Below are 12,857 nucleotides of genomic sequence, written 5' to 3'. Positions count from 1 at the left end.
GAAAATTATATAATTAATATAGTGTAGATTTCAAATATATTCTTATACATGAAATTTAACATTTAAGTTGTTTAACCACCCTTATTCTTAACTACATGTATATATCAGTTAACCAGCCTATTCTTAAACTCATAAACTTAAACTGACTGGAAATGAAATAGTTTTCATCCTATATATATATATATACATGTACATGTTTGTTTAATTTATCAATGTAGAAAAATGAATAAATATTAAAATAAAAAAATGTATGCTTAAATTAGCAATTTTAATTTATTTCCATTCTTTAAATTTATCACAAGTATGCATTTATACAAGTCTTTCATGCTTCTAGAATTATATTGTGTAGGTGAATTACCAGTTTATGAAGAAATGCGTCGAAAGTGGCCCCGTCACGCCCATGCAGAAAGAATGGGCCCACAAGATTATACAGATGATCCCCCCAAGTTTGAGAAACACCCCGTACCTACGAGAATGCATCAATGATCTTTTCGACGAGATCAAGACGGATTACAATGCCAGCATGAAGAAATCGATGGGTATGTGCCCTAAGGCTTATCTTTTTTTATAGCCTTGGTGTCGTTGATGTTGTTAGCATCGTCAGCGTCGTCAGCACTGCCATCTGCATGCAAAATCTTTAACCTTTGCATACTGTAAAAAAGTTGTAAAAAAGTTCGTTATCCAAATGGAACTTGGTACACATGTTGCCAGAGACAAACTTGCAAGGCCCATAACTCTCTTTGGCGTTCTTTTCTATTCTTTTCATGCTTCAGAAGTACACATGTAGGATGATTAATAATAACACAGACAAGTCAAGGGATCCAATATGGTGCAACTAAATAAACGAAGTATATGTATTAATCGATCATAGCAGGTCTCAATTTTTTCCCATTCTAAAAAAGAATTGTTACCTTTACTTATGTTTGAAATATATATTGCCACATTTATTGGAATGAGACTTGATTGTGCATGAAAAAGCCAAAATTCTTACCCTAGTAATTGGCATCAAATTTAAAAAGCCCTAAAGCCCTGCTTTATATAATCTAGAATAGAAACAAGCCAGGTTATTGCATTTTATTGGCAGGGCTTATGAGTGCTTTGTAATTATTCCAACCATTACTGCCAGAATCTTCCCTGAGGTAAGAGAGTAATTTCCAATAGGTCTCAAAAAAAAATTCAGAGTTTTAATGTCACTTTCTATTCCAGTTCAACATGTCCTTATGAAGCCAGAAGTTAAGGGCCTCGACGGTGAAGTTGCGGGACCTCCACCAGAAGAACCCACGTAAGGGCCTCACATATTTATCTAGTCAGTTGAAGAAAAAAGTTGACAAGGTCATAGACTGTTGTAGTCTTGGTGTTGGCGCCAATGTTGGTTGTGCGCAAAGCCTTAAGTGTCAGACGTAACTTTATATTTAATATTTGCATGAAACTTGAATCACTTGTTCACTAGTAACATTACAATGCAATCAGATGTAGTATAAGCAAGTTCCTTAACTCTGTCTAAAATATTTTCTGAGTTATGCTTCCTGGTTTACTGTTAAAAGAGGACAAGTTTCAGCATTCATTTGCTCTTTTTTTAAAATAAGGGTCCAAGGAGGGTGGAGTAGGAGAGTAGGGAAGGGGGGCTGGTAATCTCAACAGGAACACTAAAAATTTGCATGTTAATAAGTTTAAAATGACTGATGATTTGTCATATTATACCAATGAATAGTACAGTCAAATCTTCACACCCAAACTTAAGAAAGTTGAAAAAGCATGAAATTTCGAACAAGGGTTTGTTAAAGCTATTTTAAACATATTTTCAGCTGAACTTAATTTGTATAGATCTGTAATACAGCAAAAAAAAGCAGGAAAATACATCTGAAACTTTTAACAACATCAACATAAGAAATCTGTTTTGACCTACATATTTCAAACATTGGTACATGAATTCATGATTGCATGCTCTAAGAAATGGTTCTGAGAGTTTCTGAGTTTAGGTGAATTAATGTTATGAATAATAAATTGGCTGCTTTGCTCCTTGGTATAATACTTCTGTAAGAGTAAGGACCATTCTAAAAAAATAAACCTAAGAAAATCTTGAAAATTGTTGACTTTGATTTTTAGCAATTAGTCAGTCGATTGTTTATGTTGCTTTTTTAGGGATGGAGTGATGCTTTGTATTGAGCCAGAAAACAGCTGCGCTATAATTACGATCAACATATTTTAAGTCATTAATATGCTCAACACTGCTTCTGTTGTTGTGTTTTATATTATTGCCATGTTGCTGTTGATAGATGATCCGCCCCATTTCATACCATTGGCATATATCCATCAATACTCCCATCAGCATAATTAATATCACTACCTTGTTCCCTTGCTGTTTTCATCGGCGTATTAAATTTCAATGCCGTTTTCATCGGTTGTTTAACATTTTAAAATCTTTTTCAGTGGACTGGACTACTCCAAACCGTGGCATGATGATTTCATGGCTGCCCGTGAAAATATTCGTGAAAATCTTCACATGCTTCACCCGTCGAAGCAGACTGTACTCAATATGTGTCAGACAACACTCGGAAACATGATACTTGTTGACTGCTCCAAGTTCAGAGCCCAGGGACCAATGGAATTTGACTCGTTGAAGAACAACGTCATGCTTGATTTGGAAAAGGCAGAAGACAAATTGATGCATAGGTAAATGAAAGCACATAAAAAATAAAAAAAAAACAGTTGAAGTTTATGTAGTTTACTAGCCAGTGTTCATTTTTGTGCTTAAAATGAAGCTGCAATATAGAGCCCCTTTCGGTGTGTAAAAGTCAACTGTAAGCATTGTATATAATGAAAGCTCAATTTCTTGCATTTTTTCAATAATTATTGCGTTAAAAATCCTTCCCAAATTTCTGAGTCTTAATTTCCAGCTGGTACCCAAAGGTGATCAACATCTTCAGCGACAAGAACAACTTTAAGGGCTCCGACTCCTTCTACAACAGTCTCACCACACTTGTCTCAAACCAGGTGAGGGTTTAAACCTGCCAAAATTATCGTTTCCCTGAAATGAAAAAATAATTTGGCTATTACTTTAACCTCCCTTTCATTTCTATTGGTTTTTGTGTCGCCTGCAAGGTATGATCTACACAGTCATAAGGATTCCTATGATTGTTGTTTTAAACTTTCATTGAATTTGGTTATCAAACTGGTTCTGGTCAGTAAATGGCCTATATTGATATTGGGGTCAGAAGGTTAAAGGTCAATGTCATGATGAACTAAAGTGCTGGCAGATGAACAATCAATGTACGGTGAAACCCTGTAACCTTGATCTCCCAGAGACCGGAAAAAATACCCTTAACCCTCGAAAAAATTCAAGCCAAGCAGGAATGCCTAACTTTCATGTAAAGAAATCGGTCCTTTACTTCTAGTTTGAGCAAAAAAAGAATAGGAGCCAAGCGAGTTCGAGCCAATGGGTTTTGACTTTAATGGTAAATAGGACTTTTTCTAACCTATTTTTTCACCCAAATCAGTTGCGGGACCTGTTGGATCGAACATTGGCAGCATATGTGGATCTGTTTGACCTTGAGGACAAGAGTCACCTTCCACTGCTCAAGATGGAGCTGACCTTCGATGACGAGAAGATGCAGTTTTATCCACCAAGCCAGGACCTGGAGGATATTGTATTGTTGGTCGTGAAGCAGGTAATTTATGACATGTTGGGTGATATTTTGATATTTATTAAGATGATGATGTACTTGCCTTAGTCAAGATCTGACTGTTTGTAGTGAAACAAGTTGTGTTATGAAGAGTTTTGGTAATTTTACGACCAAACATTTAATTAGGAGTATACTGGAATATTTTTATGAATGAGATGCCGTTTTACCCACTAGGTCATAACCTATGGGATACAGTGAAGTTGGTAGGTAAAATCGGGGGGATATTGGGAGATGTTGGTAGGTAAAATTTGGGGATATCTGAGGAGAAGTTGGTAGGTAAAATCGTGGAATAACAGGAAATGATGTTAGGTAAAATCAGGGAATAATGAGAAATGTTGTGAGATAAAATCGACAAATAACGAGATGTTCGTAGGTAAAATCGAGGAATAACAAAAGATGTTGGTAGGTAAAATCGGGGGATTTCAGTAGATGTCCTTATATTTAAACTCTCAAACCTGCTGAGTTTGGTCTTTGACTGTTGTTTTTTTCTGAAGGCTCTTGATATCATTAATGTCAGAAGTGGGTTTCTTTCAAGTAAATGGTACTTAATTGTATTTGCATCCAAGTAAACATCCATTGATATAAATAAACTAAGAAGACTTATATTTCATTGGATGCCTTGTTTCACTACAGATCTGCAAGACAATGCAGCAGGTGCCGACCGTCCAGTCGTGGATGTCTGGTGGCAGTACACTGTACCACACCGATGCCTCAATAGCAGACCACATCCTCAACAAGTACATTCTCAAACTAAAGAAGGCGGTCAAGGCCAACTTTGAGGAACCCCAGGCACATTTGCAGTCATTTGGTGAGGGACTTGTTTATATCTTTTGCATTAAAAGGAGTCTTGTTCTTTTCAAACCATTTCGGCATAAAATATATATGTCACAGGGTGAGAAAAAATGTGTTGCAAGACCGGGTCTTTGACCTGGGAATTCGTTGACAGAACGCGTGCTCTACTGACTGAGATAACAAACCGCCTTCATAGCTTCTAAACACCTAAAAAGGTTACGATACTGTTACATACTCCCCTGCCAAGTTGGAGTTCACCCCGAAATAACGACAGCATAAGGCAAGACTAAATATATACAAAAAATTAGAATTGTCTAAATTTTAATTTGAGTGTTTTTGTTTTTTTCTAGTCAAGCGATATGACTACATTGTGAACGGCGAAGCAATGGCAGAAATTCACAAGTGGATGGAAATTGAGCACTCGTTTGCTGAGTACACAGAGGTATTAATGGATTTGATTTAAATGTCTTAAAAAGTATTGAAAACATGAAAATAAGTGTCTTTACTTTGTTTGAGCTTATTTTTTTTGAGATCATCATTGTCAATTATTCACTGAATACTGTCGGACATGGGAGTTTATTTTTACTTAACTGTATAGTTATCTATGAAATAGACAAAAAGTCTTATTTTAAACTAATTTTCTTTGAAAAAAAACAACAATCCATCAAATCTTGTACAAAATTGTATTTCAGCAAATTGACAAGTATCGTAATCTGGCTAAAGAAATCATGGGACTGCCAAGTATCGAACATTTCGACATGATTCGTCTTGATTGTGAGGACTTAAAACGTGGCCTAGCTGAAGGGTCGCGCAATCTGGCCAATGAGCTGCTACGAAGAGTGTCAGATGACCACCGACGTGAAAATAAACTGTAAGTGATCTGGAATGGATTTTCTTATATTTGCTTTGGGATTCGTTGATGTTAGTTTTAATTCAAAACAAGTAGAAATGGTAATGTAACAGATAGGTAATCAATACAGGTAGAAATGTTAATGGAATGGATAATTGAACAGTAATCAATAAAAGAAGTAAAAGTCATGTAATGGATAGGTAATCAATATAGGTAGAAATGGTAATGTAATGGATAGGTAATCAATTTAGGCAGAAATGGTAATGTAATGGATAGGTAATCAATTTAGGCAGAAATGGTAATGTAATGGATAGGTAATCGATTTAGGCAGAAATGGTAATGTAATGGATAGGTAATCAATTTAGGCAGAAATGGTAATGTAATGGATAGGTAATCAATTTAGGCAGAAATGGTAATGTAATGGATAGGTAATCAATTTAGGCAGAAATGGTAATGTAATGGATAGGTAATCAATTTAGAAATGGTAATGTAATGGATAGGTAATCAATTTAGGCAGAAATAGTAATGTTATGGGTAGGTAATCAGTATTGGTAGAAAATAGTTATGTAATGGTTAGGTAATCATGATACAAGTAGAAATAGTAATGTAATGGACAGGCTAAAGTGGTAATATAATGGACAGGCTAAAGTGGTAATATAATGGATAGGTAAAAGTGGTAATGTAATGGATAGGTAGTCAGTATAGGTAGAAAAGGTACTGAAATGGATAGGTAATCAATATAGGTAGAAATGGTGATGTAATGGCAAATCAATAAAAGTAGAAATAAAAATGCAGTGTTCTCGATAAGAACCGGCTGCCGGCAAAAATGGCCGGTTCAGATTTGGAAAACTAAATGAATTTTATGTAGAATAGGTAGAAGCTGGTCGGTTACCTTACCATTTGAGACGGTTCAACCGAAACTTATTGAGAACCCTGGAAATGTAATTGTTAGTTGATCTGCGTTCAAACATTTTCATTCCCATTTTAAGTCATACTGGTTTTACACATTAAAGGGTTTGTGAGGAGTTTGCCAACATTCAAGAATGCGCACTACGCGAGCCAGAGACAAGCGAAGACCTGATCAACATGATCTCATTTGTTGAGAAAGCCCGCACCCAGGGTATGATACAGCTGAATGAGAGAATCACGCAGTCTAAGGACCGACTAGCGTACCTGATTGATGTGTTTTTGTTCGCTCCCGAGGATATTGACCTCAACTGTGAGGTTCTAACATGGCCAACACGTATCAACCCTGTGTTTGATAAGAACGAAGAGGTTTGTTTGAAATTTAATGACTTGGAAAAAAATATGCATGAATTTCTTCATATTTGCTATGATTAATAATTGTTTAGTTAATATCTGCCATAATAGTTATCAGTACAATATTCTCAGCGGTATAAGATCAGTATATGTCAAAGAGTAAGTCTACAAGATGATAATCGGTCAATTGTTAAGAACTTTGTAAAAGTTAACAATGTCATTTCATACATCGTTGTTAACTTTTAAACGTGAAATATTTGATAATGTGCTCACAAACTGAAATATTAATAACAAGTACAGTTGAAATATTTGTCTTAAATCTTGTTCGGAAACTGCAGATCCTTAGTATTTAAGTTAAACCCTCAAAGCAATACAGTTGTTAACTTAAAGGCCTAGTTTAAGGAATGTTTGGCATAATGATCCCCTGCTGTACATCCCCTGTTAAATGCACTGGTTTCACAGTAGGGGCCAATTTCCTGTGTATTTGTTTATTGGCTCAGGGCTATAAAACGTTTTACTATTTTTATAATAAAACTTGAACTGCACAGAAGGATACCCCGGATCAGAGATCTGACAGACACCACAAGGCAATAAAGATAAAGATCAAAACACAAAAGTTGTGTACTATACACAGTTTTAGGGGGGTCACTTATAGAAGGCTTAAACTATGCCTTTTAAAACGGGGTACACTCAAAAGCCCCCCCTATCAAAAGCCCCCCGTTCAAAAGCCCCCCCTATCAAAAGCCCCCCGTTCAAAAGCCCCCCCTCAAAATGGGCAAGTGGTTCAAAAGCCCCCCCACTAAAAAAATAAATACATATATATATATTTTTATAACATTTTTTTTAAATATTATGATGAAATTTAATATAACCATTAATATATATATATGTTTTTTTCAATGGTCACTTTTTTTAGTTTACAAAACTGTTCAATACCGTTAATTAATGTATAACATGTACAGTACTTTTTTACTTTTAAATTTTCAAGCAATTTTCTTCGAAGCAATAAAAAATATATTTGTTTTATTGTCATTTTTTAGGCGATTGGTTTACTCAATTTGGCAATATTTTATCATTAATTACGATTGACATTTTAGCTAATAAATATTCATGAGGTATCAATTATTTCAATAATCAGTGATGAATGTGTTAACAGGAATAAGATTTCCAACAAAAAATTGACCCGAAAGCACTAAAGCACTAAAGTAGCCTAATTTATCGAATTAGTGCAGGAAATTAACGTAAAATAGGGTTAAAATGTCTGATCTGGATCTACTCAATAAAATATGACAACATTCTTCAATTGGTTTAAACTTATGGAACAAAATTATATTGAGGGGGGGCTTTTGAACGGGGGGGCTTTTGATAGGGGGGGCTTTTGAACGGGGGGGCTTTTGATAGGGGGGGCTTTTGAACGGGGGGCTTTTGATAGGGGGGGCTTTTGATAGACACTCTTTAAAACAATGTTCTGAACATTCCCCGTGTTGTTAACATTCAGTATCACTTGATTATAGTTTTTATATAATATTATAATTAATATCATTACTTAATCAAAACTTCTTGTTGATTAACAAAATGAAGTTAAATTGTTCATTGTACTATTTTATCGCCAATTTCACAACATAATATTTTTTTGCTTCAGCTGATCGAGAAGTCAAAACAGAAGGGCGAGAAGGGCTTGATGGAACGAAGGGAGAAGGTGATGATGGAATTAGAGAAGTTGCGAACGCGGGTTGATGAGTTTAACGATTACGGTGAGCTAGATATGATGCAGCAGTACGTCAGCGATATTCGAGCTGTTCAGAAACGTCTTACCGATGTGACAAATGAGATTTCCTGGATTAACAAGGTATGCTGTCTTATCTGTAATGCCTAATGCCTGGTAGTTAAGCACAAAATACATTTGAAATTTAAACTTTGACAAAGATGTATTTGAAATGGAGGTTGAACGTTATGCTAAATTTGATTGAAATTGATTTATGAATTTTATTATGAAGGTTTGGGTCGTTCATAATTTTATTATCAATTTCCTTTTTATTTGAAACAACAAATTTTGCAAATAATACTAGCATTAGGACTTACCATGGTATATATTGATAATATTTTAACATATAATTGATAACAGCCTTTTTATACGGTGGTTTTCAATAAATATCTATGTGGTCACATATTCCCATGTTAAAAAAGTGACAAAATATCAGTAATATTTTTTATCTAAATGCAAATGATGTTTTTTTTTTTGTTTCTATCATTTAAGTGAAATGAGTAAAACATGAAATCGGGATTGCATTAAAAAAATTTTTTTTTTAAATCAACCCATTTTGTGCCATTTAAGCATTGATTGTCATGTTTTTCATGTATTTGCTTGCTTATGAAAATTCAATAGGAGGTTTGACTACCTTTAACCAACCACGAAAATCCAAGCCCTTTCCAAAATTGTGATCTTAACTTTGAATATTGTTTATGTCATCTCACAATGTGTCATACTTCAAAGCCCTTATTCCGCAATCATAGTAGCCTTATATACATTTTCCTGAAGTAGGTGTATTTTAGATGAATAAATTCTGTTCTGCTTACCATTATCTTTAATAAAACAATGAAAAACTATCTATAATTCGAGTCCTTTAAACGAAAAATGAACTTATTTTTCCATAAATTAAAACAGGATTTGTTATTCCTAAGCAAAATAATGATGATAATAAATGCAATTTCCTAGCATTAAATGTCACATAAAATTTATTGAATTCATACTTGGTCAAAGTTCCATATGTCATTAATGTTTCTACGATTATCAATTTTAGGAAGAAGTGTTACTTTACAGTAACATTAAGCCATCGGATATGTCTGTAATTCCCTCGATATTTCATGTGCTTTTGAGTTTCACCGTAGAGAAATTATTACCTTGTTTTATATCTATATATTAATTTTGTCACCTTACTGGTATTATTTTATTAATTTTGATTTAAATTGTTCGACAGATGTACTGTGTTTTTACTCATCTGTTGAAATATTCACAAAAGCCTTGGCGTGAAAAAATTGTCATCGTCAGTTGTCATGCAAAAACTTACCTTGGCAATAGCTCGAAAACTTTTCAAGATATTCAAATGAAACTTGGTACACATGTTGTCAGAAACAACATGCATATTTATAGCAAGGCCCATAACTCTGGTTTTAAATGTTGTGGAGTTATGCCCCCATTTTCAACTGAAATGCAACAGATGATGGTTGGCTTAGTTGCAGAGATCTTGTTTTAAATCTGCAGTTTTTTAACAATGCAAAAGTTGAACAAACATCTATGTTGAAGACTTATAAATACAATAGGCCGTATTTCAAGAATTTTTTTTATTTATCACACGAATGATTTTGCATCATTGATTAAAATCGAATATTTATATCCCGTTTCTGCTATATCATGAAAAAAATCAACCATATAGGAATAGTTGTTGAACTGTGTTTCTTAAAAAATGTGAGAAAATGTATTTCATTTTGGACTGAAAATCCTATCAGATTAATATTGCGAAAAATCAATGAGAACCAGTCCGTTATACAGATAAGACAAAGGAGCTCACTGATTGGTTGGCAACATGTAAATAAAAACATGACACTACCTTATTTATTAATTTCAAAAGATAAGTGGAATTTATTTTGAAGAAAACAGATAAAATTAATGTGATTTGCTAATGATTGAAAATTGTCCCTTTTGTGTATTTATGTGGTCACCAAATTGTATAGTATGTTCATTTATAAACCTGTTGTGAATTCTGGATATTGTCTGTCAGAAATAGAATAATTTTATCTATATGAAATTTGGAGACATTATTAAAATCTTCTGATCTTTCCTAGTTGGAGTAAAAATCTTTATTTAAATTCTCTCACAAAAATAGCAATGCCTGTAAGAATGCCTTGATTTTATACTAAATGTGAAAAGTTTTTCAAAAAGTTTTCTAATACTCTCCTAAAGAAGGATCACGGCTACACACCACTATTAACCTCAATTTTTTTTACCTCCTATAGGAAGAGCAGCTGTACAAGTACCCGGTTACAGCATACCCAGATGTGGATGAGATTACAAATGCTGTCGTGCCGTTCCAGAACTTGTTCAACGTAGTATTCAAATGGCAGAAGGCAGAAAAGAAGTATGATTTTGTTTATTCTGAATGAGACGTTCTAATGCATATTTATTAATTAAAAATCTATCGATGAATATATATCTTCTTAATCTTAAAATAACTTGTACAAAATAATCTTGGGAGGTAATGCCAGATGGTATCAGTACCTTCGGTGTTTCAAAGGGGCTAGACACCAGATGGTCCTAAAATCAGCAAACACAAGCCTAAAATCGTCAATGCGAATTAGTAGCAAGCTGATAATACATGATTTTACATGCTTTAAATAATAAACTCACCAATCATGTTGCTGTGTCATTTTTTTTTTAAAAAGCGCATAAAGGGTTCCCAGTTTAAATATATATATATGCCAACGCTACTTTTAAACTCTTACTGGAATTCACGTGGTAGACAACCCTCGTCAATTCTGAATTGGAAAAATGTGCAAAAACAACAAAATAAGCATGTTTTGTAAGCAATGTGATACATCTGTAAGTAAGATTCAATGCATTGTACACAACGATTTTTAATTTTATGTAAGTTTTTGACAATTTTCTTTTTTTTTTGCCATTGTACCATCTGGAGTCTAGCCCCTTTAATGTGGTACCAATAATGTGGCATTTACCTCATGATATATTCTTTTGAAAATTCTCTATGAACAAAGTGTTAAAAAATGTTCAAGTATAAAAACAACTTAAAGGGATAATTATGTGAAGTTTGCTGTCTATGCCCGAGGCCCGACCACTGACTTCATGAATTCCGTAAATGTCCTATTAAATGCACATGCACTTATGGACTCGCTGGGGGGTCTTTTCTTGGGTCTATTTTTCGATGCTATTCTGATATTTAAGAAATTTATTATCTGATCTTTCTAGATGGATGGACGGAGCGTTCTTGGATTTAGAGGCCGAGGCAATTGAAGCAGAGGTTGACGAGTATTGGCGAGAAATCTACAAGATCCAGAAGGTCTTTAACCAGAGAATGAAAAAAATGCAGATTGAGATCGACGAGGTTAATCGTGATCGGAAGAAGAAGCGCCGATTGGCTGAGGAGGACGGTGCAGACACAACAGATATCGAGCCTGACGTTGAGTTGCATCCACCGGCTGCCGTCAGTGTGTGCAACACAGTCCAAGACAATATGACCGTATTTAAGGTTAGTAATACAAGTGAATTTTTGTGACATCATTTTTGTGGTCCTAAATTTTTGTGACATTTTTTATATTATAAATGAACCTTTTCTAAATTATCCTTAATTTTTTGTGAGGGTCGCAGGATTGCGAAGTTCATGAAATAACAGAATCACAAAAGATTAACCTTTTTAAAGTCCTTGTTTCTTGAGTGGGACTCTCAAGTTTTGTCATAATCAAGCCTAAAGAAATAAGTATAAACTACTTTCTTTATTAATGAGGTAACCTTTTAGAACTAGTTTTGTGGTTAACATGTTCCTATTACAGTCATCAAAATAAGACTTTTGGATTAACAAGCCCGAATTCTTATACCATTGCTTGACATCAATTTTTTTAACAAGCCCTGCTATATAAAATTCAGAATTTGAGCAAGCCTGTAAGACATTTTACCAGTGCAGGGCTTGCGGGCTTGTGCTAATTACGACCACTGCTATTAAAGGTTGTTGTTCTATGGCATTCATTTCACGACAAACCTATATGAACTATTTACAGGAATTCATCCCAGTCATTGGAGTCATGTGCAACAAGGGTATGCGAGGTCGCCACTGGGAGAAGATGTCGGGTATCGCAGGCTTCGATATGACCCCCGATTCTGGTTCCACTCTCAGGAAGGTCCTTAAACTGAACCTGGAACCATTCATGGAAGAATTTGAGGGAATCAGTGCTGCTGCTACAAAGGTGGGCTTGATTTTTTTACGGGGGAAATTAATGTACTATGATATAAACTTTGGATGTCAGGTAAACTTATGATATTTTGGTATCTTTTTTGAAAGAATGTTATGTGAAGAAAACGAATATGTAGAAATCTTACAAATATATAATTATGTCAATTTTTTTTTATTACTTTTTTGACAATGGAAGATTTCAAAATTGGCCAAATTATCTGATTTCAAGCAAAACAAAGAACGAAAGTTTTTTATGTGCCTTTAAATTTAAATATAAGTGTTGTGCTAAAAAATGATTATGATATTAATCAT

At 34.3% G+C, this 12,857-nt stretch overlaps 1 protein-coding gene across 4 annotated transcripts in view; it reads left to right on the top strand.

Moving 5' to 3' along the window:
* The window catches only part of LOC128217213 (dynein axonemal heavy chain 12-like), a 77,356-nt gene that overhangs the window by 6,568 nt on the left and 57,931 nt on the right, over positions 1-12,857 (top strand). For all 4 annotated transcript variants that reach the window (XM_052924180.1, XM_052924181.1, XM_052924178.1 and 1 more), the window contains exons 5-17: positions 350-539; positions 1,207-1,282; positions 2,431-2,673; positions 2,898-2,994; positions 3,498-3,668; positions 4,317-4,491; positions 4,826-4,917; positions 5,168-5,346; positions 6,339-6,600; positions 8,228-8,434; positions 10,600-10,721; positions 11,567-11,846; positions 12,373-12,558. In XM_052924180.1, coding sequence (XP_052780140.1) covers positions 350-539; positions 1,207-1,282; positions 2,431-2,673; positions 2,898-2,994; positions 3,498-3,668; positions 4,317-4,491; positions 4,826-4,917; positions 5,168-5,346; positions 6,339-6,600; positions 8,228-8,434; positions 10,600-10,721; positions 11,567-11,846; positions 12,373-12,558 — 2,280 coding nt within the window. The remainder of the gene's footprint in view (positions 1-349; positions 540-1,206; positions 1,283-2,430; positions 2,674-2,897; positions 2,995-3,497; positions 3,669-4,316; positions 4,492-4,825; positions 4,918-5,167; positions 5,347-6,338; positions 6,601-8,227; positions 8,435-10,599; positions 10,722-11,566; positions 11,847-12,372; positions 12,559-12,857) is intronic.

The sequence above is a fragment of the Mya arenaria genome, chromosome 14, assembly GCF_026914265.1.
Source record: "Mya arenaria isolate MELC-2E11 chromosome 14, ASM2691426v1".
Lineage (NCBI taxonomy): Eukaryota > Metazoa > Mollusca > Bivalvia > Myida > Myidae > Mya > Mya arenaria.
This window is presented reverse-complemented; position numbering and strand designations above follow the sequence as displayed.